The sequence below is a fragment of the Bidens hawaiensis genome, unplaced genomic scaffold (genome assembly GCF_021521415.1).
Source record: "Bidens hawaiensis isolate Kalapana, Puna unplaced genomic scaffold, B.hawaiensis_p1.1 tig00002123_1, whole genome shotgun sequence".
In the NCBI taxonomy this organism is placed as follows: Eukaryota; Viridiplantae; Streptophyta; class Magnoliopsida; order Asterales; family Asteraceae; genus Bidens; species Bidens hawaiensis.
Window position 1 is genome coordinate 1,568,091 of NW_027491112.1, and position 27,256 is coordinate 1,595,346.

A 27,256-nucleotide genomic window follows, 5' to 3' on the forward strand; every position below is an offset into this window, starting at 1 on the left:
AAAGGCCAAAAGGTCGTGAAAGACGCGTTGAAACCAAACATATCGTCAAAGACGTGTTTATAGAAGATATTACTTACAGCTTTTACATACGACGATAAAACGAAATCTCTATTCATTAATAAGACATTTTAGGATTTTTTTTTTCTTTTAAGCTTAAGTTTTCTTTTCCATAAACAAATGTATCCGGAACGGCATTAGTGTCCAAATTATCTTGTCTTGGTTCAAAGAATCGTAAGTGATGACGCAAACACACAAAAAACACTTTACCAATATTACATTTTTAGTCCCTCATAAACTTAGAACTAAACACAATACTCCCTCTATAAATATACACCTCTCATTAGTTCCAACTCTCATCTTCACATTCATAATGGCTCCGTAAGAACTTATTAGTGATCTGATTAAATTTCAATATGATTTTTTTTTAATATATTTATATGTGAATTTGAATTAATATTTGATTTTGATACATGTATATATATATATATATGATTGTGCAGTAGTGTAGAGGCTCTTCCACCACAACTGGATTCAACTTCTCCACCACCTCCTCTTTTTGATGGAACCACTAGGTAGGTAGGATGATTGCCAAACGGGTCGGGTCGGGTCAGACAGGTTTGGGTCGAAACTAGTTGGAGTTGATTTATAAAAGGGTGGGTTATTTTGGTTTGGCCCAACCATGGGACTGTCTCCGAGAATAGTGAAAAATATTTGGGCCTAAAATTATTAAATAGTGAAAAATATTTGGGCCTAAAATTATTAGTTAGTTGAGTTAAACATTAAGAATACATTTTCTTTTCCGAAAAATATATAATTTTAAAAAAATAAAAAATTCGGGTTTCCCGGGGTGTCGGGCCGGGGTCGGTTGATCACCCGGCCCTACCTCATAGCCAGCCTTGGTCCCGACGGGTTGGGTGGAAAGGAGTCGGAATGGGTTTGGGGTTAGAACGGTATCGGGTTTTGGGTCAAAACGTGTTAGTTTAAAAAATGATTTTTTTAAAAAATATATATATACTACATGGGATGAGCGTTTTCGGTACCGGCATTAAATCGGTAGCAAGTTTTAGTAATCGGTATCGATACGATACCTAACCGAACATTTCGGTACCTGTGCCAAATATTTTGGATTTTCGGGATTGGTACCGGTACCGGTACCATCCCGAGCTCATCCCTAGTTCTGGTTGAAAGGGGTCGGGCCAGAAGGGATTTCAGGTTTGAATGGGATCGAGTTAGAACGGGCCGATTCGAAAAGGGGTTGTTTTGGTTCAGGTTGGGTTTCGGGTTAGAACAATGGTTATTTATACGGGTTGGTTTAAAAAATGGTTTTTTTAAATACTATACATTTAAGCTTTACTTCTGGTTTTCCACGTCACGCTTTGTAACCGGATCGATCAGTTTGATTGAGCTTTATTTTTGTTTAATATGATGCGATTTGCGATCATGATAACTGAATTCTGAAATTTGGTTTACTTTTGTTTTTACTGAAGGTTGTATACCAACTACCTATGCCCCTTTGCACAGCGCGTTTGGATCACCCGGAATTATAAGGTGAATTGCCGCTCCATGTCTGCGATTTATGAATTTTTAACATTACGGAATCGATTACGGTTTAGTCATGATTTTAGGAAAAACACAAACGGTAGAAAAATATGAACACGAGTTTATTTTAGGAAAAACACACACAACCGATAGAAAAATAAGAAAACGAGGATTTACATGGGTCGGTCTAAGCTGTGACATGTGTTCACAGGTTGCAACCAGGATATATAATATATTATTATCTACATCACACTATAAAGTTTATAACCATGTTAATTTAATAACCTTTTAATCTTCTTGAAGATGACGGGTATTGATTATATGCTATAAATATAAGGTCGTTTAATGCAAAACCAAAGTTAAGTACAGAACTGCGAGAACTGCATAATAAACATGTTGAAGAAACACTAATCGACCCCGGGCAGATTACGGATAATCTGGGGGTTAAATAGATGTTTCCCACGAGGGGTTAGATCCGGCAAAGATGGTTCTTCAGATGACCTGCAAAACAGACACCGTGAGCTCGTCACTTAGAAGGGGGGGGGTACCTCCTTGTGACCACCCTCCGGCGTGAGAATCAGACTAGATTGCTCTTGAATATAAGTGTATATTAAGAGATTGCTAGAAAAGATAAGATGTGATAAGGTAATGTAATGTAATGTCCATACCATTCCAAGGTGTTGGAGTATTTATAGCCGAAGGTAGGTTTCCAAGAAGGTACAGCCGGCTGAATAGTATTCCTGTTCTGCCAACTGTGGGCTACGCACATGCCATGCTGGCAGTTGGTGGGTAGGCAGCGGCTGATAGGGACCAGGCCAGCTGTGTACTATTCCTTTTCCACCAACTGCAGGCTATGCACGTGCTACGACAGGTTGGTGAGTAGGCAGCGGCTAATAGTGACAGGGGTTGGTGAGTAGGCAGCGGCTGATAGTGACCAGGCCGGCTGTGTACTATTCCTTTGTCACAGTGAGCTGTCGCTGCTTTGGTCAGACCTTTTGTCCATACCTCGTCAGGTACAGTACAAAAGGTCCTCCAGTAGCGTACGGACTGGCTCATTTGGGCGGGAGTGTTCCCGGCTTGCTCACTCCTTCAGGTGACATTACTGAATTATTTAAGAGTTAAGTGCTTTGTGCGTGTAGCCTTGCTGCGCAGGTAGCCTTCCCTGATGGCTTGTATCCGCAGCTGCGGGAACAGGCGGGGTACTTCACCATTGGGAGGCTTTTCCTGCGGGAACAACTTGCGTACTGCGCGTAAGGACGTCACGTCTCTGAGCATGGTGGGTCTTGCGGATCCAGTTGGTTTCTGCGCAGACGTCCCTCTTCAAGGTGAGTCTTGCGAGTTTAGCCTTTGCGCATACGTCCCTGTTGAAGGTGAGTCTTGCGGGTTCAACTGCGCAGACGTCCCTCTTTGAGGTGAGTCTTGCGGGTCCAACTGGGCTCTGCTGGGACCTACCTCTTCACATGTGTACCTATTAACCATAGACACAAGTGACTTTAAGAAACAAAATTTTGGTCATATTGTGGAATTAGTATTACATTTTTAACTATCTGGATCTTGATATGTAGGGATTACAAGACAAGATTAAGCTTGTTGGAATAGACCTTGGTAATAGACCCGCGTGGTACAAGGAGAAAATTAACCCGCTAAATAAGGTAACACTTCTAATATGTATGTATTAGGGGTGACAATTGTGACCCATTGGGTTGAATGAGTTGTATTAATATGTATATAATGGATCAGAATGGGTCAAACTAAAAACAGAAAATGAATAAAACGGGTCGAAACGGGTTAACATTTCTCGAGTTATTTTTTATGGAACGAGAAAAACGGAAGAAACTTTTTAGTATTTTTACTTTTTAAGTTTTTAATTTATATTTCGAGTTATAGTTTTTTAATTATTTTTTTTAAATTTTTTAATGAGGGGTTTCTGAAATCTCAAACCATTTTGACCCATTTCAAAAACCCTCATTAAAAAATTCAAAAAAAATAAATAACAAATCATAACTCGAAATATAAATCAAAAACTAAAAAGGTAAAAGTACTAAAAAGTTTCCTCCGTTTTACTCGTTCCATTAAAAAAAAACTAGAGAAATGTCAACCCGTTTTGACCCGTTTCAATCAAATTCCTTTTTTAGTTTGACTCATTCTGACCCATTATATACATTTGCCACCCCTTGTATGTATGTATATGTATATATATATATATTGTTGCTATTATGTTTCAATGTGGTATTTGTGTTTTCTAAGGTGCCGGCTCTTGAACACGACAACAAAATCATTATAGAGAGTTTGGATTTGGTGAAATATTTGGATAGTAACTTTGAAGGGCCTGCATTATTACCGGACGTAAGATTTAACTAACATGTTTACATGTTTACCATCTTTCGGAATTTTTACAACTAACATGTTATTGATTAGGACCCTGCCAAAAAAGAGTTTGCTGAGGAGTTGTTTAAATACACCGACACGTTTCGTAAGACCGTGACTTCTGCATTTAAAGGAGATGTTGTGAAAGAAGCCGGTATGATTCAAGCCTTAGAAAAATCGCGATCTTTTTGTTTATCTGCATTTAATTATAAATTTATAATATGATGTTTTGAATTTTAATCAGGTGTTGCTTTTGATTACTTGGAATCAGCTCTTCAGAAGTATGAAGGTCCATTTTTCCTTGGAGATATCAGTTTGGTGAGTATTCGGTTTATTTTGGCCCCTTAAAAGTTTAACAGGTTGAAATGTAGGGGTGCAAACGAGCCAAGCCCAAGCTCGAGTCGAGCTCAGCTCATTTAACTTACAAAGAGCTCGAGCTTGGCTCGTTTCGTTCTCTAATTCTAAAGCTCGAGCTCAGCTCATGAGTAGTTTTTGAACTCAAGCTTGGCCCGGGCTTGGCTCGTTAACTATTTCTTAATTACTTTTTATATGTTTATATTTATTTATATATTTTTTTTTTCAATAGTAATTTTATGTATAACCTAATGTATATTATTTAGTTATTTTTCATAATATTATAAAGATTTATTAATAATTATTAAATATATATTATGAAAATTATATTATTGATAGACTCGTTTAGGCTTGCGAGCCGGCTTGAGCTTGATAAATGAAACTTGGGCTCGGGCTCATTTAAGCTCGGCTCAATTGGGCTTTTTCGCAAGCCGATCTCGAGTAGCTCGCGAGCAGCTCAGCTCGTTTGCACCCGTATTGAAATGGGTCGGTTGTTATTAGTTATTTACTTATCATTACAAAGTTGTGGATTGCAGGTGGACTTTGTTTATATTCCTTTTGTAGAGAGGTTTCAGTTATTTATACAAGAGGTGTTCAAATATGATATTACTTCAGGCAGGCCAAACTTAGCAAAATGGATAGAGGTATTATTATTATTATTATTATTATTATTATTATTATTATTTATTTATTTTTTTGCAAGCAGGAACTGAACAAATTAGATGCATATAAAGTGACAAAAGCCGATCCTGATTACGTTATTCAGGTGTACAAAAAACGTCTTCTAGTAACTAGCTTTCGGCAACACATACAAAGTTTCTCTTTATAATACATGATGCATTATTCTATATCATTGTTGCAGGCTCAGTGAAGCTGATGATGAGGCACTTGTAATCATGATCCAAGATATTGAAATAATATAAATAATATATGAATAAAGTTGTTGTTTGTGTCTCAACAACTACTAGCTCTTGTGTAGATGGATAAACATGTGGTCTTATCACTTATGTTGTATAACCTATGATAATTATGTTTTGGATAATTGTAGACTAGATAGTGTGTGATGTTGTGCTGCTTAATTTCTGTAAAATACATGTTATAAAACCAATCAAAAGTAGAATAAAGTTATTGCCATGGCCAAAAACACATAAATACATAATAAAATGTAGCAGGGCTTTGGTCTAGTGATACCAAGATGTCAGGTAGAAATATTATTTTTTAAATGATGAGGGTTCAAGTCTCGTGGTTAACATAAAAAAGGTAGATTTATTAGTATTATAATAGGGTTGTGTGAGTTACTGGATTTGTAGTTTTTTTTAATAATAAATAAATAAATAGCATAATACGACGTGTTTTTTCTACCAAAATTTAAAGAATGTTGCTTTGTGTTGTGTAGAATGTATTGTGTCTTTTTATGCTAAATTTAGTTGTTAAGGAAATACAGTAAGTAGCCGTTCTAGCTCAGTTGGTAGAGCGCGTGGCTTTTAACCACGTGGTCGTGGGTTCGAGTCCCACGGATGGCGATATTGTTTTTTTGCCTTTGATCACATTTGCTTGAGACTCTAATTTATCATTAGGCTCCACCTTGGTAAATACTAAATAGTATCATTGGGTTACAACCGCCTTTGATAGCTCACATTGTGCAATACAAAACTTTTTTGCTTCATAAGATTAATTTGATCCGAATTATTACGCTAGAGGTTACGCTATAATTGAGTTTCCTATCGAATAGATGGAGTTATATTTCTTAACTATGAGTATTTAAAGTTTTTAGTCAAAACTAAAGTAGATCAAAAGATGAACATGATATAGTAATACAGATGATTTCTACACCCCTTTGGTAGTAGATAAAATATCAATTCTACATTTATAAATGAGTGTGTACATTTTTTGAACTATAAAAATGTACTAGTGTCAAAGTAGTTAAATCAAAATATTTCGACTTATTAAACCAATAGTCCATTTGGTTTTAGCAAGTAACACACCTTTTGGTCGGTTTGATTTATGTGGTTTTCATTTCGTAACAAACAATCTTAGGTTCTAACACTAAGTTTCATTAAAAATCAGTTAATTTGTGTCAAATGACTAAAATACATTACGAGAAACTATACTTGTTGTTTATGTAATTTACTCAAAAATAACAAAAACAATAATAAAACCCCAAATTCCTCTCCGACTGACATCCACACCCCCAAATCAAAGGCACGAATCGTTGGACTATGAAGAGAGATTGCGGTTTTGTTTTTAAATATATTTCAAGTAAATTACATGAACAAACTATTAGTTTCTCACTAGAGTGTTTTAGTCGTTTTACACAATTTAAATGTCCTATGACGTAACTTCGTGTCATAACTCATATTGTTAGAAAATAAAATTCCCGTAATCTAAACATGTAAGAGCATTTTCATCCGAGTCTCTATCTTCATATATATAACTTAACTACAAACACATTTTTTTTAAAAACTTTGTTAATTTCTTTAAAAAAAACCTCAAACATACGATTCTCCATCTATTTTCCTATTTTACTCACAATCACTTATTTTGTTGGGTTTTTTTTCTCGATTTCATGCACTCAAAAATTATATAGATTGACGAATAAACACTTTTTAATTTTTATATATAGATGGCCATTATTGCTTTTATCAAAATTTTCTTTATTGTAGAGAAAATACAAGTTTAGCCACTCCAATACTAGTTATGTCTACCAAAATTATTTTTGGTACCAATCACTTGTGTTGAAAAGGAATAACATATATATAGTACAAACACAAGAACCACATGTATCGGGTGTTCGAATCCCATTGATCAATCCATTACTGCCATGTGTCATGTACAATGGCAGCCCAAAAAACATGAAACCTGACCAGCGGTCATAATAAGTTCTCAGTTAGCATCTTTAAATGTCTTAAGTCTCATGGTGAATCATGTTTTTTGTTCACTAGTTTGGTGTGTGTGTTTTTGGAACTTTAGGACTTGGTTCAATGGATGAGAGTGGAGGTTTTAGACAAGACAGGCTTTTGCCGATCAAGAATATCGATCGCGTCATGAGGAACGGGATACCGGCGAATGGGAAAATTTCTAAAGGTGCTAAAGAGAGTGTTCAAGAGTGTGTTTCTGAGTTCATCATCTTTGTCACCAGCCAGTATGTCTTTCACATAAATAAAACATATGTTTGACATGATTAATATTGTATGGTTTGTTTAAAATTGTTGTTTATAGGGCAAATGATAAGTGTCAAAAGGAACATAGGAGAACCATTAATAGTGATGATCTGCTATGGGCAATGGCGACATTAGGCTTTGAAGATTACGTGGAACCACTTAACGCATTCGTCAAGAAATATAAAGAGGTAAACAACCTTTCTTAGAGGGTTGAACTTATATATATATATATATATATATACATATATATATATATACATATATATATATATATATACATATATATATATATATACATATATATATATATATATACATATATATATATATATACATATATATATATATATACATATATATATATATATATACATATATATATATATATATATGGATCAGAATCATGAGAGAACTTTTTTGAAATTGAGAACTATGAGAACCATTTTGGATCACAAAAAACCCAAAAATAAAAAAATCATAAAATAAAAAAAACACAAAAATGAAAAAAGTAAAAAAACCAAAATTCTTATTTTAACATCCCGGTTTCATTAAAAAAACTCGGTTTAGCAAATTATATACACATATGTATAATATATACATATATGTACATTTACGTGATTTTTTTATACACATGTGTATAATTTAAGATAAATGATACTGTACATATGTGTATATTACGTAACTAAAGATTAAATAAAATTATACATATGTGTATAATACGACATTTTTTTATTTTTTTATTTTTTTTAATGAAACCGGAATGAAATATAAGAATTTTGGTTTTTTTTACTTTTTTAAAATTTTTGTTATTTTTTGTTTTATGATTTTTTTAAAGGTGTTTTTAGTGGTCCAAAATGGTTCTCAAAGTTCTCAATTTGCAAAGGGTTCTCTTAGGATCCTTACCCTATATATATATATGTTTAAGTTCAAGAAAGAAATCAAATTATTGCAAGAAATGAGAGAAATGAATATGAGCCACTAGTTTTATTTTAGGTTTTTAATATTTAAAAATAAATAAAAAAGATGTAAATGCAACAATAAATGCACTCTCTCTCTCCAATTAATACAACTAATATAACTATAATAAATATCTCTAATTAATATATCTAATTAATTTAACTATAATAATTAAAAAGATAAAAACACTACTTTAGTTTTATTTTTTATTTACACATTCTTCATTTTATTCAACATAAATACAATTTATTCATATAATACTATTTCTTATATTAAAAAAATAATTTTCACTCAATATATTAGCATATATCAACGTATTTAAGTTCAATAAATATACAACCTACACAAAGTTATACAACCTACACAAAGTTATATAACCTACACTTGCTTTGAGCAATAAAAACGTACAACATACAAAAAACATATAACTTACATATGTAATTCGACATCATAAACTACACAAAGATACACATACCCTACACATGCGTAGGTCATATGTTTTTCATATGTAAACTATATGTTTTCTTATTCTTAGAACAAGTGTAGGTTATATGTTTTTGTGTAGGTTGTATATTTTTTATTGACATTTAATGCAACCATGTGTAAGATAGTTTTTTGTATTATTCATCACAATGTAACTACGTGTTGATGAATATTGATATGTTGAATTTGAAGAAATTGGTTTTGAAAAGAAATTAACGTATAAATAAATTGTATTTGTGTAAGATAAAATTTTCGTGTGTAGGTTATATGTTTTTGTGTGTAAGTTATATGTTTTCGTGTGCGTGTGTATTTTATTGATGATGAATTTTGTGTGTAGGTTAAATGTTTTTCGTGTGTAGCTTATATGTTGTCTTAATTTTAGAATAAGTGTAGATTATACGCTTTTGTGTAGGTTGTATGTTTTTTGTTGATATCTAATGCAAACACATGTAAAATTGTTTTTTGGTATTATTCATCATAATGTAAGTATATGTTGATGGATATTAATATATTGAGTTGGAAGAAATTAGTTTTTGATAGAAAGAAATTTTAATGTATGAATAAATTATACTTGTGTAGGATAAAAATTCAAGAAACAAAAAGTAAGTTATAAAAATAAATGAGTTTTTAATATTTTCTAATTATAATAATTTAATTAGTTATACTAATTAAATAATAAGTATTATGGTTTATTAGTTATATTAATTGAAGAAAGTGAATAATTAATAGTTTCTTTATTTAGCTTTAAGCATTTAAAACTTAAAACAAAACTAGTGGTCCATATTCATTTATTACATTTCTTACAATAATATCATTTCTCTCTTGAACCATCCCATATATATATATATATATATATATATATATATATATATATATATATATATATTTATTGGGGGGGTGTTTCAAAGAGTCAGTGGCTCGCTCATAAACCAGCTCATGGACTCGTTTGAATCATACCCATATATATAGGGACGATTTTCTGTGTTGTTGTTAAGTTAACATAGGAAGCTAATTTGAGCTGTTTGATGTAATTTGACAGCAGCAGGCTCAACATTTGATGGTCCCAATGCACAGCGCAGAGTAGCGTTATAATCTTATATGGGAAAAGGCTTATTTTAATTGTTAAATCATTTATGTAGTTGGGCCATGTAATCTTGCAGTAATTAGCGTTCAGATACGTGACAGTTAAAATTTACAAACTTTACAATGTTGCTTTGCTTAACCATGAAATTAAGTTCGGCTGACCTGAACTAGTGTGTTGACCTTAACGATGAATAAGATGAAGATAACACCTGAAAGAAAGAATTATAAGTTTGGATTAGACAATAGTTTTTAAATTCAAATATTTTATAAATTGTAATCCAGATTTGACCTGATATGTTTTTGATCCCTTTTTAAGTAAATAGCCAACATTGTTTAAATTCTCAACAAATGAGTCAACGTCCGGGACTCTTAACCCAATCCTATCAGCCAAACTGAATATTTCCTGATAATAAAAGTAATAAAAAGTCATTTCTCCATTTTAATAAACAATAGTTTTTATAACAAAATGTTACCGATATAGAAAAGCAGTCTTTCTGTTCAATCTCTGATTTCTTGTTGAGTGCACTTAGAAACCGCTTGGCTTCTTTTTGATGGCTCATCCCACCGCTCCGACCAAAATCCACAACTCCGTGCTCATCAACGTACTTGTCATACAACGATTCCTTCATTATTTCAACTACATCCTATGAAACATACAGTTTGACCCAAAAAGTCAACGTTATAAGTACGCATCTCATTACTGCCATAATATATGGAATTCCAATTACTATAAAGAGATGAACTTACCTTAGCATCATTAACAGTTATTTCTTCTCTCAAATCAACCCTGGCACGCGCTTGTGCTAATCTTACTAGACTTTCTAATTGCCTTGCAGTTACTGGTGTACCATCAGCAGACGTGTTTCTATCTCTTAGTTTTAAGTAGAAATCTTGCAGGATTTTAGCTGCTTCTTTTGACATCCTAACATTAAAAAAAACATGTCAAAACGAACTGTGTTGTTTCAAAATGTGTTGAAAGTTGAAACTTGCACAATGTCTTATTAATGCAAACAAACTCCTACATAGTTTTAGGCTTTTAGCCAAAGATGTACACTATTAGTTTTGTAATAATATTGCATCCGTATCATAATTAACACATTCATAAAAAGTGTTAGGTGGGTTGACCCGTCACCCATTCTGACCCGCCCATCATGAGTACCTTGGAAAGACATAAGTTCTTGCATAAGCGATATATTTACGGAGAAGTGGGCCTGGCAAAGGAACGAAATCACTGTCCTTTCTTGGATCAAGTCTTAACCTCGAGACTAATGAATTACTTTGTGCATTTGGGACTGTGCTGCTAACACTTTCAAATGCTGCACCATTTTAAACTGATCAGTTTTTAGAGTAAAATACCCAAGGGTAAAAGGATTTACAGAAAAAAAAACACACCTGTAAGTTTTTTCACAGTTTGTGAACTATCCCCACTGCCACCATGAAGCTGCATATAAAAAAAATAATATGTGTTACACCTTGATTCTGTTTAGACTTTAGTGTTGCATAAACAGAGGCCCCAGATGACTTACCGACATAATGTGTTCAGAAAGTTGTTTATCAAGTTTCTCATCAGGCTTGTCAAGCAAAATGAAAACCAAATCGAATCGTGATAACAAAGGTGCATTAATTTTCAAATTCTCGTTCACAGTTTTTGCCCGGCTGTAACAAAAATAAGCAATTAATATAAAAGTGATTAATTATGAATTAAAATAATAATATTGATGGGTACTTGTAATGGCCACCAACAGGATTCGCAGCTGCTAAAACAGTAGTTTGAGCTGACAAACTTGCTACCAGTCCTGCTTTCGCAACCGAGACACATTGTTGCTCCATAGCTTCCAGTAAAGACTATGGTGATAATAACAAATAAAATAAAAAATACTTCCTTTTTATAAATATAAATTTACCTCCATTGATTAAGAAAACTAACCTGATGTTCTGCAGACATTTTATCAAACTCATCAATACAGCACAACCCTCTGTCTGCTAGTACCATAGCACCTGTTGAAAAAGATGATACCTCAAATTATCAATTTTTAGTAGGGGTCAAAACGGGCCAGTTTGGGTGTTTTCACAAACTTACCTGCCTCGAAAGCATAGTCACCGGTCATTGAATCTCTGACCACTGCAACAGTGAGGCCAGCATTTGTCGTGGCGTTCCCACAAACATATATACCTCGTGGTGAGACAGAAGCTGCTGCTTGCAGCAGTTGACTTTTTCCTAGTCCAGGATCACCTAATATGGTACACATGGGATTAATGAGTTAGTGTAGTATATTAAATCATAGAGTTTACACAAATCTCGCACTATATGCATGTAAAACTTTGATTAGCAAACACATGCAAAAAAAACTAGAATAAACATCACCAAATTGCAGATTATACACAAATACAACATTAAATGCCTATAAAACATTGATTAACAGACTCGTTAGGAGAAATCAGAAAACTTCGTACCAACAATTATCACATGAATATCTCCTCTAACGGGAACCTTATTCTGATCCATTGAATGCTTCCTTACACCTCCAAACAGTGCCAATGTGATTCCAGCTGTTCAAGGTACGAATATTAATTAATGTCACATGAACCCTCTATAACAAACTTTGCATAATTAAATCACCAACAATAACAAAGCAAGGCAAAATATTGAATATTGGAACTGCATTTTAAGCACCTTTAACAAGTTCATGCCCATAAATGGACGGACAAATTGACTGCAGTATTTGACGAAATACATCTGAACCATACTCTGAAGTAAATTTACAAATGAACTCTAAATCCCTTTGACTGAAAGAATATAAATCCAGCAAGTCTGTAGCTTTATTCACATTTTCTGTGTCTTGCAAATTCTCAGTCTCAGATTGTGATTTGGAGTTTTTAACTGAAATCCCTTCTAAATACAAGTAATATAATCCTTGATTTTTGCCCTTAGATTTTCCTAACTCATAACATGAATTAATAAGAAAACTAAACTCTTTAAGTATCAAAATAAAATAAAATAAAATAAAATAAAAATAATAATTACCTCCACCTATATCCATATAAGTATTAATCACCCTTATTATACCAGTAACAGTCACAACATCTCCAGGGATGCAAAGATCTACAAGATCTTCAATCAATTCACATTCCAAAGTTCTTGGAACTCGGCCTTCTTCATGATGTTCAGATTTCAACAACTCTTGAATTCTAGAAAAGTTAACATATGGTTACAGTCACATAACAATACAAACAATATGAAGTTATATTTTGAAACTCGTACCTTATTTTCTGGAAGTCTATTTGTCTATCACTCGATCTGATTGGATTAAAACTTCTGCTTTTGCAGCCATGTATTACACAAACCGAAGGAGGTGAAAATTTCCCATCAGGGAAGTCACGTGCGAAAGTAGTCCCACATTTAGCACATGCAAAACTCATTTGTACCACTAAAGGCTTGACAGTGCTAACTTTTACCACAGTTCCACGCACAGAAACAAGTCTTTCTGCAATATTGTTATGGTAAGTTTTACTATAATACATAACATAGATACAATTCATAGTGGAGTTAACTAATAATCGTTAAAAACAAATAAAGAATAAAATATACCAATGTAAGCTGCCTTCAGATTCTTCAAAGCAATCATTGATTCTGGGTGGTTGTGCAAGCGGATGTTGACCTTTGCACTGTCATCCCATTCTTCAACATATGAGTCATAGAGAACCTAATTTAATTATAACATAAGTTTAAACTTGCATTAAATGACATAAATATACAGTAAGCAAGCAACTGGTATTTTACCTTGTGTACTGCAGCACTCATGCAAAAAAGAGCTTCTTTCGGTTTTCTTTCTAAGGCTTCATAAAATTCTGATATTGTGCATACTTTCCGAAAATGTTGGAAATCAAGTGGCAAAATGAACAATATGTCTTCTCTTTTTACCTATTTGTATGTTATTATACATAATATAGCAAGAAATGTTATAATTAAGAGAGTATTAAGTCCATTAGACAATAGCTTCACTTAGAAACTTACGCAATTTCAACTCATGGTGTGAGTTTTCCAAAAATTTGTTGTTTGTCAACTCACTGTGTGAGCTTCCATGTCATTTTCCTAATAGCAATTTCAGCACTTAATGGTTATGCCACTGGGCGCACTGTACCCACTAAGCAAATAGCCCGTTGTGCGAGCCCCCCACCAAGGGCCCACTGTGCCAAAAGCAAGTAGGGGTGCATACAAGCCAAGACGAGCGCGAGCTCCTAGAGCTCGTCTAGGCTCGAGCTCGACTCATTTGACTTATGAATGCTTGAGCTTGGCTCATTCTGACTTACGAATGCTTGAGCTTGGCTCATTTTGACTTACCAATGCTTAAGCTCGACTCATTTTGACATACGAATGCTTGAGCTCGGCTCGTTTATTATTTACTAATTAACTTATATATTTGATAAAAACCTCAAACGAGCCTAAGCTCAGCTTGAGCTCGTGTGCAGTACCTTAAACAAGCCAAAGCTCAGCTCGTTTATTATTTACTAATTAATTTACATATATTTTTAATTATTTTCATATATTTAATGAAAACCTTAACAAGCATAAGCTTGGCTCAAGCTCGTGTGCAGTACCTTAAACGAGCCAAAGCTCGGCTCAAACTCAGCTGTGCAGTATAAAATCAATACATAGAAGTCCAAAAGAGTTGAAACTTAAAACTGCACTCGGCTCATTAAAGCTCGACAGGCCTTTACAAGCTTCCCATACAAAGCTCGAGCTTCAACTCGATAACTAAACGAGCTTTATCGGCTCGAGCTCGATTAGGCTCGGCTCATTTCAAGCTTTTCACCAATCCGATCTCAAGTAGCTCGCAAACGCCTCGATTCTTATCGTTTTACCCTAATTTCCATCATAGCACTCTTCACATACAACCTTTAACTATAACAAACCCCAGAAATTTCCAATTTCATATCCGTTTGCATTTTAACACTACTCTTTAATAAACGAAAGCTACTCACATTATCATGAAATTAATTAATCTCTAACAAAATCAAAAACACACATCAATTCTAGATTGAACAAGCACACTCCTCTCAATTTCAATAAACGAATTCGAAAGCTACTCTTAACTAGCCTAATCTCAGCTCGAGCTCAGCGATACAATATAAATCAATACATAGAAGTCCAAAAGAGTTAAAAAACTTAAATATACACTAGGCTCATTAATGCTCAACAACTAAACGAGCTTTATTTGAGGCTTGGCTCATTTCAAGCTAATTATCGAGCTGATCTCGAGTATCCGTAAACTGCCAGCAGAGCACTGGTAACAATTAACAAACCCTAGAACTTTCATTTTATGCTCAATTGCAGTTTAACAGAGCTCTGACTTATCATGAAGTTAAATAAATAATTAATATCATATCTAATGAATTCAAAATAGATAGATACCTGAGAGATGAATTGTGATCCGTGAGTATTATTATTATTATTAATATTATTATTGAAGAAGTGGTCAATGAGTCTGGAAGTGAGTTGCAGGTTCTTCTTGCCGTCAGCGTGAGTGTAATCGATTTGAGGCAAGTATTTGGCTAATATCTGTGTCACTTGACCTCTCGTGTCCGATGACTTTTGCTTACTGCTACTGCTATTGCTCATCATCGTCTTCGTCTTCGTCGCGAGGGTTTGCGTTTGATTTTGGCGGGAATAAGTGTCATTTTAATGAGTAGAGGGGGGTAAATAACCCGAAATTCGAACCAAAACCGAACTGGTTTGAAACTAATTATGCAGAAACCGGTTGGTAACCGATTAAAACCGCAGATTCCGAACCGGTTTGTGACTTTTGCCATTAAAACCAGTTCCAAACTGGTTAACCGAACCGAAACCGACTAAAACGGGGCAAAAATGATTTCAACCCGAACCGAAACTGATCATAAACTAGTTTTTACTTTTGTTGGTCAACTCGAACCGGTTTCAACCCAAACTGGTTTTAAGTTTTAAACCGGTTTGTATACCTCTACAACTGAGTAGTAGAATGGGTGGTTTTTGTTTTTTTATTTTTGAACTGTAAATTTCAATCAAACAACTAGCAAGACACTAGAGACTAACGAATATATTAAAAGTTATAAAGTGAAATTATGTCAATTCTTTCAAGTTCCAAACAATGCTTTGAAATGTAGAATGATTTTTTATACAAAGAATTTATGTATTTGTATGTTTTTGCAAGATACACCGATGTTATAACTGTTGGATGATTATAATTTTCAACTAGAAGTTTACTTAGTTGCATTCTAATGACATGAAATAACTAGTTTAACGCAAGATGGAAATCTTCGTTAATGTCACATAAATGAAAACCGTCTTAAAAGGATGCTAATGGTTTCACATATTCCATTTAAGTAAAACAAAAACAAAAATTAAATTACATAAAAAAATAAATAATTATAATAGAGTGATACTGATTGGTTGAAAAGGGGTGATGTTCACCCACTTTGTTGAAAAACTTTGTCACTACAAAGAAACCCATGTTGCATTGCTCCCTTCTAAAGCGCTATATGGTAGTTTTTGGGCTTCATGAAAAGACGTGTCATGTCGTATCTTAATGTTTGCTAGTCATATTTAGCAACAAAATGTCAAACATCACAAAATTGAATTTCCGTTGTTGGAGATTACTAGAGAAAACTATTTTGGAAAAACAATAGTTTAAACTTTAATTAAATCCATTGATTTTGATCATGATTAAGTTAAATGTTACTTAAAATATCATTAGTTCATCAATGATAATTATATCACATTATCACACTCAACACTTTACTAGCCATCTTAAGTCACAAATCAAGAATGATCAAGACATCAAAGCAAAAAGATATAAGAAATAGATCTAGAATAATACTGTTGAAAATCAAGAGCGAATAAAATGGTAACACCACATTATACAATAAAGATGTACACAGTAAAAAATTTGTAACTCGTAAATCATTTTACAAAAATAACTATTTAAAAGATTCATAAATTAAATTAAGTTAAAAGGTTTAGAAAATGCATTAAAAAAATAATATTGCAAAGGCAAGTCTTCATGTAAACCTTTATTGAAGACCAAGATTCGGTATGGATAATGATGCGTGTTTTTTTTTTCAAAATATAACTTTAATAAACATCATCGAAAAAACAACCACCAAACACCCCTCTTCAATACAGAGAGAGCCAAACGCACCAAAAGGTACATCAAATTAAATAAAACACCAATCTCAACCATGATATCGTTCTAAGTTTCGACCTATACTTGAACCAAATGAATCCCCACAATTTATTTCTTCAATAACGCCTTCAATCTTGATATCTTTACCGCGAAACCTGTTCTCGTTCCTAGTTTTCCAAATACTCCAACAGGTTAGAACCACGATCCATTGGAAAGCCTCTTTCTTGACTTTCCCCATACCCACTTGATCATGAAGCATAAGTAAATCTCTAACTGAGGAAGCTGCAATCATCGGCACCTTACACTAGTTGCTAACCCACTCCAAACCTCCGAAGCCACTGAGCACTCTAAAAATATATGGTCCACCGATACAGGCGTCGAGCCACAAAACACACACCTACTTAGTTGAAGTTACATTTCTCCTTGTTAACGTGTCTTGAGTAGGTATTCTTTTCAATTTAGCCCTCCACACACGGATTTGACACTTAGACGGAACCCATTTACACCATTTCATAACAAAAAGATTGCTCACATCCCGACTTGAGGTAATTAATTTCTTAACCGAGTTTACCGAAAACTCGTCTGACTTATCTCCCAACCACTTCCAATAATCAGTGCCAGTTTTCCAAAACGCCGCCATTAAGCGTTTCAAACAATCTTTCCATTCTTTTCTCTCGACCTCGGATGTCAGTATAAGAGATCAGTCCCATTGCCAGACAATCTGGTTGCTATACCACCAAAATCTCTCCTTAACTTTGCAAGACTTGTTCTTTTCCAACCTATAAATATTAGGAAATTCAACTTGAAATTTAGAATTACCACACCAAATGTCCGACAAAAAACATATAGCCTTGCCATCCCCAAGTTCTTTAATAAAGTTATGAACTTTCAACCCAGCCAAAGAGAATTTATTCACCATACCAGCAATGTTCTTCCAAGTCCCGACAATGCTTTTATTGACCAGAACCAATTCCCATCACGATCTATGTCTATGAAAACCTTATGTAACTCTTCTCTACAACACATATTTTTTGGTTTTATACCTCTAAACCCACTTAGTTAAAAGCAAGTAATTAACCGTTTTTAATATAGAGAGGCCAAGACCTCCATTTTCTTTAGGAAGAGCCACTCTATCCCAAGCCACCCAACACCCAACGTATCTTATGCACATTAGTCCCTCCTCATAGAAATCTTTCCATGATACTTTCTAATGTCTCCAATACTTTAACTGGATCTTTAAAAACCAATAAAAAACAGTTTGGTAAACTTTCAAGCACCGATTTTATCAAGGTTACCCACCCCCCAATCGGTAAAGAATGAGCCTTCCATAAAGATAATCGCTTTTCGAAAAGATCAACCACCCGGTGCCAGTAGTTAATATTATTCATATTTGCTCCGACCACTATGCCCAAATAGTTAAACGGATTGGTACCCTGATTACATCCCAACACCCCCACCATATTAACCGCTTCGGCCATCTCCACTTTTTCACTCCAAAAAAGATTTGACTTTAATAGACTAATTTTGAGTCCCTAACACAATTTGAAACACCTCAAATTCTACCATCGTTTTAAAATTATCTAGAGACCATTTTTCAAATATCATGGCGTCATCCGCATATAGAAGGTGGGAAATTAAAGATCCCCCAATTCGGAACTTGGAAACCACTAAGAATGCCCGCTTCACACGCCTTATTAAGCATGCAAGAAAGGGCTTCCATCGCCACAATCAAAAGAAAAGAGACAGCGAGTCTCCCTTTCTCATTCCTTTAAAACATTGAAATTGAAAAGTATGAGCACCCATTAACCAAAACAGAAGAGCTCGCTGAAGATAGAACTCCATATATGATATACCCACTTACACCACATCGAAGGGAACCCCATTTGCTTCATAATAGACCCCAAAAATCCCAAATTCACATTGTCATAAGCTATTTTGAAATCGATTTTCATAAGAAAAGTTTTGATCTTTTTTTTTATTTACCCACGCCAAAATTTCGTTGGCAATCAAAGGCCCGTCGAGACTGAAACCGTCTTTAAGGTAAGCTGATTGGTTTTCAGAAATAACTGAACTTAGAACTTGTTTAAGCCGGTTTGCTAGAACCTTTGACATGACCTTACTAATTACCCTTACCAAACTAATTGGTCAGTACTCGTTAAGATTTGTTCGATATACTAATTAACACCAAACCGCTAAGTCACCAATACCAAACCAACAACAAATCCTTATTGTAGCTTCTTATAGCTTATGACTTATGAGCTTTAAGTTATAAGGTGTTTGGGAAAGTAAGGCTTTGTATATGTATAAGGTATAAGTTACAACTTTATAACTTATAAGTTATGTCTTAAATAAGTTATAAGCAGTGTTGTAAAAATCGCTAGTCGGTAGTCGGGCGGTAGGATGGGAACTAACGATTAACCGGTATTAATGGAATCGGACTTTAATATATATTTTTTAGTTTTATATATAAACGCACACATTTTATATGAAATTTTCAGTTTTATACATACACAAACATAATTTGGCTGGAATCTCGCTAGAAACCGTTGGTTTTTGCTAGAATCTCGCCGAAACCGTTGATTTTGGTCAGGATTTCTCGCCAGAAACCGCCGATTTTGGCCGGATTTGACCGGCGACCGATTAATTAGCCGACTAGCCCCCAATTTTTTTTGAACGACTAACAAAATTTTTTATTAAAAAATTCTAGCAAGGAGCTAGAACACCACCAAGAACAGCCATCGTACACTAGACCCGATATTTACAACAAAGGCTTACCACCTACGAGAACTGAGCTAATACATGATATATTTTTTTTGAACGACTAGCCCAAAATTAATTAGTAAAGTTGGGACTAGCGATTAATCAGCGTCTAATCGGTATTTTGCAACACTGGTTATGGTTATAAGACTACTCGCTATGGGGCGTGGAAGGCTGAGGTGGCATTGGGCGACGGGCGAGGAACACCGCCATGGGGCGCGGTTGATCCTTGGGCACGGTGGATTTCGCCGTTCAAACGGTCGGCGCGGATGGTGTGGCTTTGGTGGGTCCCCCCCCCCAACGTTCATTTGAACGGCTAGATTTTTTTTAAAAAAAAACTAATTATTTTATTTATAAATACTAACTCATTTTATCATTCTATACACAAACAAATACCAAATACTATTAGATTTCAAAACAAAAACCTCTCAACTCTCTACCATGAATCCTTTCTCAAATTTCACCGGCTCGAGCTCAAACCCAAACCAGAACACGAGCTCGAGCTCAAACCCTAACCAAAACCCGAACACCAATCCAAACCCGTGGGATCCGTCTCAAAGGTGGTGGGCTAGTTTACTCGCAAACAATGACCCTACCAACCCTTACTTTGCCAACCAGAATGTACCCGCAATGCCTCCAAATGATATGTTTTATCGAATGCCAATGTTGTTTATGCCTCCGCCACCCCAAACCAAAACACCCCAAACATAAACACCCGAAACCCAAGTTGTGGAAACCCAAATTCCCGAAACCTAAGTCGAAGAACCCCAAGCTCCTCGCAAGCGAATCCATAAAAAGAAGGTCGTTGCCGATGAAACACCAACTGAATCGTACGACAGGAAGAAGTGGGAAGACGATGAGGAAGCGGCGTTGGCGCAAGCGTGGATTGACTCATCCGAAGACTCGGTGTTAGGTGACGGTAAACGCACCGCGATTTTTTGGAGAGAAATATGTGGTAAATTTTTTGAGATAATGGGCCGAGGTCGCTACCGCGGGGATGATTCCGTCTCCAACAAATGGAAGGCAATGGTTTTAAAAATGAACCACTTCTCCACAATTCACACTCGCCTTAAGAACAACAGAGGAAGCGGCACGAACGACGCCGACCTTCTTAAGGATATGTTGAAACAATACAATCGCCTTCATGGTAGCGAATTCAGCATGGGGATGTTTGATATTTGGATGAAATGCACGAGCTCGCCAAAGTGGCATCCGATCCCGACATCTTCACCGCGACCGTCCAAACGGTCAAAAACAACGTCTACTTCGGCCAATCAATCGCCGTCTCAAGCTGCGTCGGATGCTCGTTCTCAGTTTAACTTGAACGAGATTGATCCCGATTTTCAATTTGATGAATCGGATGAGTTGTCACGTCCGATAGGAAGAGAAAGGGCCAAGGCGGCGCCTAGAGGTGGGGGGTCTTCGTCTAGAATGACATCCTCGATGAGTTCCGACGTGAGCGCGCGGTTTGACAACTTGGAGCTTGCACTTAAAGAGTTTCGCGAGGAAAAAAAACACTCGAAAGAGGAACTCAAGATAATACACGAAGAAAGAAAAGCGATGCATGCGGAATACAAAGCCATGCATGAAGAAAGAAAGAAGGCTAAATCGGAACGACAACGAGAGAAGGACTTCAAGCTCCTCGCAAAGGATCTCTCGCATCTAGATTCGGCCACGCGGGCGTTTTTGGAGAAAAAGAAAGAGAGGATAATGGCAAAATACGTAAACGAGGACTCGGACGCCGAAAATTAGTTGTATTTTTTTTTCTATTTGTATGTTTTTTTTATGTATTTTAGTTTAATTAAGTTTGATTTTTATTATTTAGTTTGTTATATTAATTTTATTAGTTTTATTAAATAAAAAAAAATTAAAAAATTAAGGGGCTTCGAAGCCCCGTCACCATTGAGGGGCATCTTTGGGGTGGGACTTTGAAGCCCCCAGTACACACGTGACGCTGACGTGGCACTGAGGAGGGATTCCGCAGTGACCAGAGTAAGTAAAAGGAACCCCAAACACCATAGCTGACTTTTATAACAAGCGAAGCCTACGGTTTGAATAAATAACTGAAAGACACGTTAATCCCGTACCTTGCAAGTACACAAAACAAGCCGTTGCATCCATAGACCATAGCTGACTCATTTCTGACTACCAAGATCTTCTTCAATCTCACACCAGGTACGTCTTAATAGCTGACTCTACGTACATGTACATACATCATTTTCTATACAACTTACAACTATGATCCATTAGCCTTTGCATTCATCGTTCATTGTATAATATTAATATAATAATTATTATTAATATTATTATTACAGGAGATTGTATATCCAATGTCCACAAACGCCTGTGCTACTGATATAAACTCGTTAGATTCGAAAACCGAAACCCTAGCGATCGAACCGTCATCTGGTAGTGGTGTTATTGTTCAGGATTTAGTTGATGTTGATGATGCTAGGGTTTCTAGAGGTGAATTAGGAGTTGTAGTGGATAAGGATGAGCTAATTGATGGAGTTAGGGTTTCTGGAGGTGAATTAGGGGTTGTAGTGGATGAAGGTGTGAAAGTTTTGGATGAATCGAGGTCGGATGCTGCGGTTTCGTCTGTACCGGTTTCTGCGAGTGACGAGGTTAAGATTGGGGATGAGTTGACAGAATCGAAGTCTGGAGTGCTAATAACGAAAACTTCTGATCGTGATGGAGAAGATGATTCTAAAGATTCAATTGATGACGTTAGGGTTTCTAAAGTTCAGGATTTAGTTGATGAAGCTAGGGTTTCGGGAGATAAAGGTGAGAAATGTTTGGATGAATCGAGGTCGGATGTGGTAGTTTCGTCTGGACCGGTTGCTGCGAGTGACGAGGTTAAGATTGGGGATGAGGATGACTCGTTAGATTCGAAAACCGAGACGCTAGCGACTGAACCGTCTTCTGGTGGTATTACTGTTCAGGATTTAGTTGATGAAGTAGGGATTGCGATGAATAAAGGTGAGAAAGGTTTGGATGAATCGAGGTCGGATGCAGTAGTTTCGTCTGTACCGGTTGCTGCGAGTGACGAGGTTAAGATTGGGGATGAGTTGTTGGATTCGAAAACTGAGACGCTTGCGACTGAATCGTCTTCTGGTGTTGTTCAGGATTTAGTTGATGATGTTAGGGTTTCGGGAGGTGAGATAGGAGTTGTAATGGATAATGATGAGAAAGTTTTGGATGAATCGAGATCAGATGTTGTAGTTTTGTCTGTACCGCCTGCTGCGAGTGAAGAGGTTAAGATCGGGGCTGACTTGTTAGAATCGAAGTCTGGAACGCTTATAATGGAAACTTCTGGTCATGATGGAGGGGGTGATATTGATCATATTGGAGTTGGTGATATTGTCGTTCAGGGTTCAGTTGATGGTTCTATGGCTTCTAGAGACGATAAAGAGATTGTAATGAAGAACGTTGAGAAAGTTTCTGTTGAAAATGAGGTTAACGAGGAGGAAAAAGAAGGTGAATGTAAGGTTGTTCAGGATTCAGTTAATGACACTAGGGTTTCTGTAGATGAAACAGGGATTGTAAAGGATAACAGTGAGCCAGTTTTGGATAAGTCGATCGCAGATGCTGTTGTTTCATCTGAAACCCTGAAGATGAACCCATCTGCTGATCATAACGAAGATGGTGTTGTTGTCAATCAAGGTTCAATTGATGATAAAAGGATTGTAACGGAGAACATTGATAAAGTTTCTGATGAAAATGAAGTTAATATTGAGGAAAAAGATGGTGAATATAAGGTTACAGATATAGTTTGGGCCAAGGTAAAGAACTATCCATGGTGGCCCGCACAGATATTTGATCCATCTTCTTCAACAGATAAAGCCAAGAAATACTCCAACAAGAAAGGGCTTCTTGTTGGTTATTTTGGGGATCAAAGTTTTGCATGGAATAAGCCTTCCAACATCAAGCCATTCAGGAAGAATTTCTGTAAACTGGAGAAACAAAGTAATTCCATACCGTTTCTTCATGCTGTCGATTGTGCTTTGGATGAGGTGTCAAGGCGTGTGGATTTTGGATTGGCGTGTTCTTGCTTATCCAAAGAGGTATATGATGAAATTAAATCCCAAGAGTTTGTTAATGCTGGAATAACGAAAGAAGCTAGCAGAATAGACGGTGGTGATCGATTTTCAACCGTTTCTAGTTTTAAACCTGTGAAAGTTGTTCAATCTGTGCAAGAACTAGCTAAAGAACAATTTGATGGATTTGATAGATTGGAGGTTTTGTCTGTAAGAACTCAGTTATTGGCATTCTTTCGTTGGAAAGGTTGGAAAGGTTGTTATCAGTTTCAAGCGCTTAACTTTTTGGATGAATTAGATAATAAGTTAGAAGATAAATCTGAGGTTCCATTAACAGAGGAAAATAAGGTTGTTGAAGATGAAAAACCAGCTTCTGTAGGTAAAAAGGTTAAATCTAAAAAGAGAAAGTCGGATGTTTCTGATAGTGATGATAGTGAAGACTCGGTCCCACACAAGAAAGAAAGAAGTTTGACCAACGTGACCCCAAAGGGTAACTCAAGTGCAAAAAGAAGTAAAAAGAATTCTAGCACAAAAACAACTGTTGAGGATAATGTCATTAAGGAGAAAAATGGGAAAGAAAAAACAGCTTCTGCGGGTAAAAAAGTTTCATCCAAAAAACCGAAGCCAGATGTTTATGATAGTGACGATAGTGATGACTCGGTCCCACACAAGAAAGAAAGAAGTTTGGCAAACATGACCCAGAAGGGTAACTCGAGTGTAAAACGAAGTAAAAAGGACATTAGCAAAAAAGAAATCGTTAAGGATAATGTCATTAAGGAGGAAAATGTGGATGAAAATACAGCTTCTGGAGGTAAGAAAGTTTCATCTAAAAAAAGGAAGTCGGATGTGTGTGATAGCGATGATAGTGAAGACTCAGTCCCACGCAAGAAAGAAAAAAGCTTGACAAAGATGACCTCAAAGGGTAACTCGAGTGTAAAACGAAGTAAACAAAGTATTAGCAAAAAGGCAACTGTTGAGGATAATGGGGGTGAAAAACCAGTATCTGGAGGTAAAAAGGTTTCATCTAAAAAACCGAAGCCAGATGTTTCTGATAGTGATGATAGTGAAGACTCGGTCCCACGTAAGAAAGAAAAAAGTTTGGCAAACGTGATATCAAAGGGTAACTCGAGTGTAAAAAGAAGTAAAGAAAGTATTATCAAAAAGGAGACTGTTAAGGATAACGGGAATGAGAAAAAAGTTTCATCTAAAAAACAGAAGGCAGATGTTTCTGATAGTGATGATTGTGAAGACTTGGTCCCACGCAAGAAAGAAAAAAGTGTAGCAAATGTGACCCCGAAGGGTGACTCGAGTGTGAAAAGAATTAAACAAGGTATTAGCAAAAAAGCGACCGTTGAGGATCATGGGAATGAAAAGCCAGTTTCTGGAGGTAAGAAAGTTTCATCTAAAAAACGGAAGCCGGATGTTTCTGATAGTGATGATTCGGTCCTGCGTAAGAAAGAAAGAAGTTTGACAAACAAGGCCTCAAAAGTTGACTCGAGTGTAAAAAGAAGTGAAAAAAACATTAGTAAAAAAGCAACCTCTGAGGATAATGCTTCTGAGGAGGATAATGGGAATGGAACCAGTGATAAAAAGTCATCAAATTCGTCTCCCAAAAGGCTGTTTAGAGTTGGTGACAGCATATGCAGAATTGCAAAACAAATATCCGAGTCACCATCGATTCTCAAGAACGAATCCCAGAAATTGAAAAATGATGACGATGAGGAAAGCTCCTAAGTAAGGTACAAAGTCATTTCGTACTCCCTTGTAACAAATATTTATTTAGCAGTTTGAGCGAACTTTAATCGACTTTTTCTGTTTATTTCTTTACTTGCAAGCATTATCTTAAAAATGCATGTGTTTGTGTCTCTGACTCTTTGTTATCATTCTGTGCATTCTGCAAGTTTGTAGGGCTTGTGCTTTATAAACCTCTATGAATTATTTGGTATGTTTGAAATGTGATTAAGAGATGCAAGTTTGGCATGCTTCTTTTGTCTTTTTAAATCAGTACTCCCTCCGTCCATTATAAGTGTCCAGGTTTGAAAAACATAAAGTTTAAGGTGGATTGAATGATTACTTTTTTTTTCTTATCAAATGACAATAATGCCCTTGAAAAGTGGGTCCATCAATATTGTTTATTAATGTTAGTTGTGTGTGTTTAAGGGTACTTGAAATTGGCTAATAATTTTTTAAAGTGGACACTTGTAATGGGACAAATAGAAAAGGAAATGTGGACACTTAAAATGGGACGGAAGAAGTATTTCTTTATTTTTAATCTTGTATTATGTTGCATTAATATTAAAATCCTGGAGGCCTTATTAATGATATATGCTGCTAGGAATTTACATTATTATGTGTCAATACATTATTCTTTGGGATTAGGCTTGCTTACATTTTAGTTTGACAAGTGAGAGAGAACATAACTCGTTTGATTCGTGTATTAAATGGGTTAGCTTTTGATTTGAGATATAATGGTCATTGTTTTTTATTGTAGATGGATAAAAGACAGTCACAGGAAATTACAAGGGGACTAAATTTTTTGTAAATGCTTTATCTGTGGGAGATTATAACTTATAATATGTCATCAGAACTGCCGAAACCATGGGTGATTGCGTATAGTGATATACTTTTGGGTTGTCGAAATTTCTTATGTAGTTTAATGTAGATTCCGTATTTTGTTTACTTCAACTGGCAGTTAGAACCCATATGCTTTGCTGGTGGTGTTTGCCCAATAATTTCTAATGTATTTGTATGTAGAACTTGTGCAATGGAGAATGCATGTTATTAGTCTTTAAGCAGGTTTACAGTATTACCTGCATTATCAAGAGAGCGGTGTTTATTATTTACATAATATTTTGGGTCTGGTAGTAAGTAGTTGTGCATTGTATATGTATTATAATAACTAATCATCTTTTTATCATTTTTAAAAATGTTATATACGAACCATAGATTTATACATAAGTGTTATTTTAGTACCTGTGGTTTGGATAATTATGCAACTTTAGTACTTAATCTTTATTTTATGCAAATAGCTACCTCAGTTTCCAAAGTCTTGCATTTTTAGTACTTTTTTTTAACCCCGTTAACTTTATCCGTTAAGTCAGGTGTATTTGTGGAATTTTATTATTTAAATGAAGGATATTTGGGTAATTTTACTATTATATTTTTCTTTTTCTTTTTTTGTTTTCTCTCCCCCTGATTATAAACCCTTTCCTCCATATCTTTCCCCAAAATCATCATATGAACCCTAATTCTCCAAAATCACATAGACCTCAAAATTGATCATGGTTATGTACTCTTGTGGTTCTTCAAAGGATCCGATAACACGCGCCACGCATGATGAACAACATCCATACAGCTG

General features: G+C 35.4%; 3 protein-coding genes and 1 non-coding gene across 5 annotated transcripts; 3 read left to right on the forward strand and 1 right to left on the reverse strand.

Annotated features, from left to right (window-relative positions):
* Positions 1-364: 364 nt before the first annotated feature.
* LOC143606933 (glutathione S-transferase L1-like) lies at positions 365-5,367 on the forward strand. Of its 2 annotated transcripts, none has more exons than XM_077082556.1 (10): positions 365-378; positions 501-572; positions 1,488-1,548; positions 3,105-3,191; positions 3,787-3,885; positions 3,958-4,060; positions 4,151-4,224; positions 4,797-4,904; positions 4,967-5,026; positions 5,123-5,367. In XM_077082556.1, exons 1-10 carry the CDS (start codon positions 371-373, stop codon positions 5,129-5,131), a joined length of 681 nt encoding a protein of 226 aa, XP_076938671.1. In that variant the 5' UTR covers positions 365-370; the 3' UTR covers positions 5,132-5,367. The 2 variants fall into 2 exon arrangements, with proteins under 2 accessions (XP_076938671.1, XP_076938666.1); XM_077082551.1 differs by having other exon boundaries at positions 4,967-5,047; positions 5,123-5,361.
* A 343-nt stretch (positions 5,368-5,710) lies between these two features.
* TRNAK-UUU (transfer RNA lysine (anticodon UUU)) lies at positions 5,711-5,783 on the forward strand. Its single transcript has one exon. It is a non-coding gene; the product is annotated as a tRNA-Lys (tRNA).
* A 4,184-nt stretch (positions 5,784-9,967) lies between these two features.
* On the reverse strand, positions 9,968-15,593 carry LOC143606950 (putative DNA helicase MCM8). The gene is made up of 17 exons (XM_077082563.1): positions 15,358-15,593; positions 13,726-13,866; positions 13,534-13,648; positions 13,207-13,429; positions 12,970-13,133; positions 12,619-12,882; positions 12,399-12,494; positions 12,025-12,177; positions 11,872-11,942; positions 11,671-11,789; positions 11,471-11,600; positions 11,337-11,385; positions 11,104-11,260; positions 10,692-10,866; positions 10,418-10,588; positions 10,234-10,347; positions 9,968-10,153 (listed from the first exon to the last, which is right to left on the reverse strand). Exons 1-17 carry the CDS (start codon positions 15,565-15,567, stop codon positions 10,112-10,114), a joined length of 2,394 nt encoding a protein of 797 aa, XP_076938678.1. The 5' UTR covers positions 15,568-15,593; the 3' UTR covers positions 9,968-10,111.
* Positions 15,594-22,179: 6,586 nt separating this feature from the next.
* On the forward strand, positions 22,180-25,813 carry LOC143606962 (uncharacterized). Its single transcript, XM_077082571.1, has one exon. It carries the CDS (start codon positions 22,192-22,194, stop codon positions 25,630-25,632), a length of 3,441 nt encoding a protein of 1,146 aa, XP_076938686.1. The 5' UTR covers positions 22,180-22,191; the 3' UTR covers positions 25,633-25,813.
* Positions 25,814-27,256: the final 1,443 nt, after the last annotated feature.

Coding starts and splice junctions, on each gene's coding strand:
- LOC143606933 (XM_077082551.1), top strand. Junction 1,549..3,104: donor GGATCACCCGGAATTATAAG/GTGAATTGCCGC, acceptor CTTGATATGTAG/GGATTACAAGACAAGATTAA. Junction 4,225..4,796: donor TCCTTGGAGATATCAGTTTG/GTGAGTATTCGG, acceptor TGTGGATTGCAG/GTGGACTTTGTTTATATTCC.
- LOC143606962 (XM_077082571.1), top strand. CDS start 22,192: ATGTCCACAAACGCCTGTGCTACTGATATAAACTCGTTAGATTCGAAA.
- LOC143606950 (XM_077082563.1), bottom strand. CDS start 15,567: ATGATGAGCAATAGCAGTAGCAGTAAGCAAAAGTCATCGGACACGAGA. Junction 13,649..13,725: donor TGAGTGCTGCAGTACACAAG/GTAAAATACCAG, acceptor TAATTAAATTAG/GTTCTCTATGACTCATATGT. Junction 10,867..11,103: donor AGAACTTATGTCTTTCCAAG/GTACTCATGATG, acceptor TTTTAATGTTAG/GATGTCAAAAGAAGCAGCTA.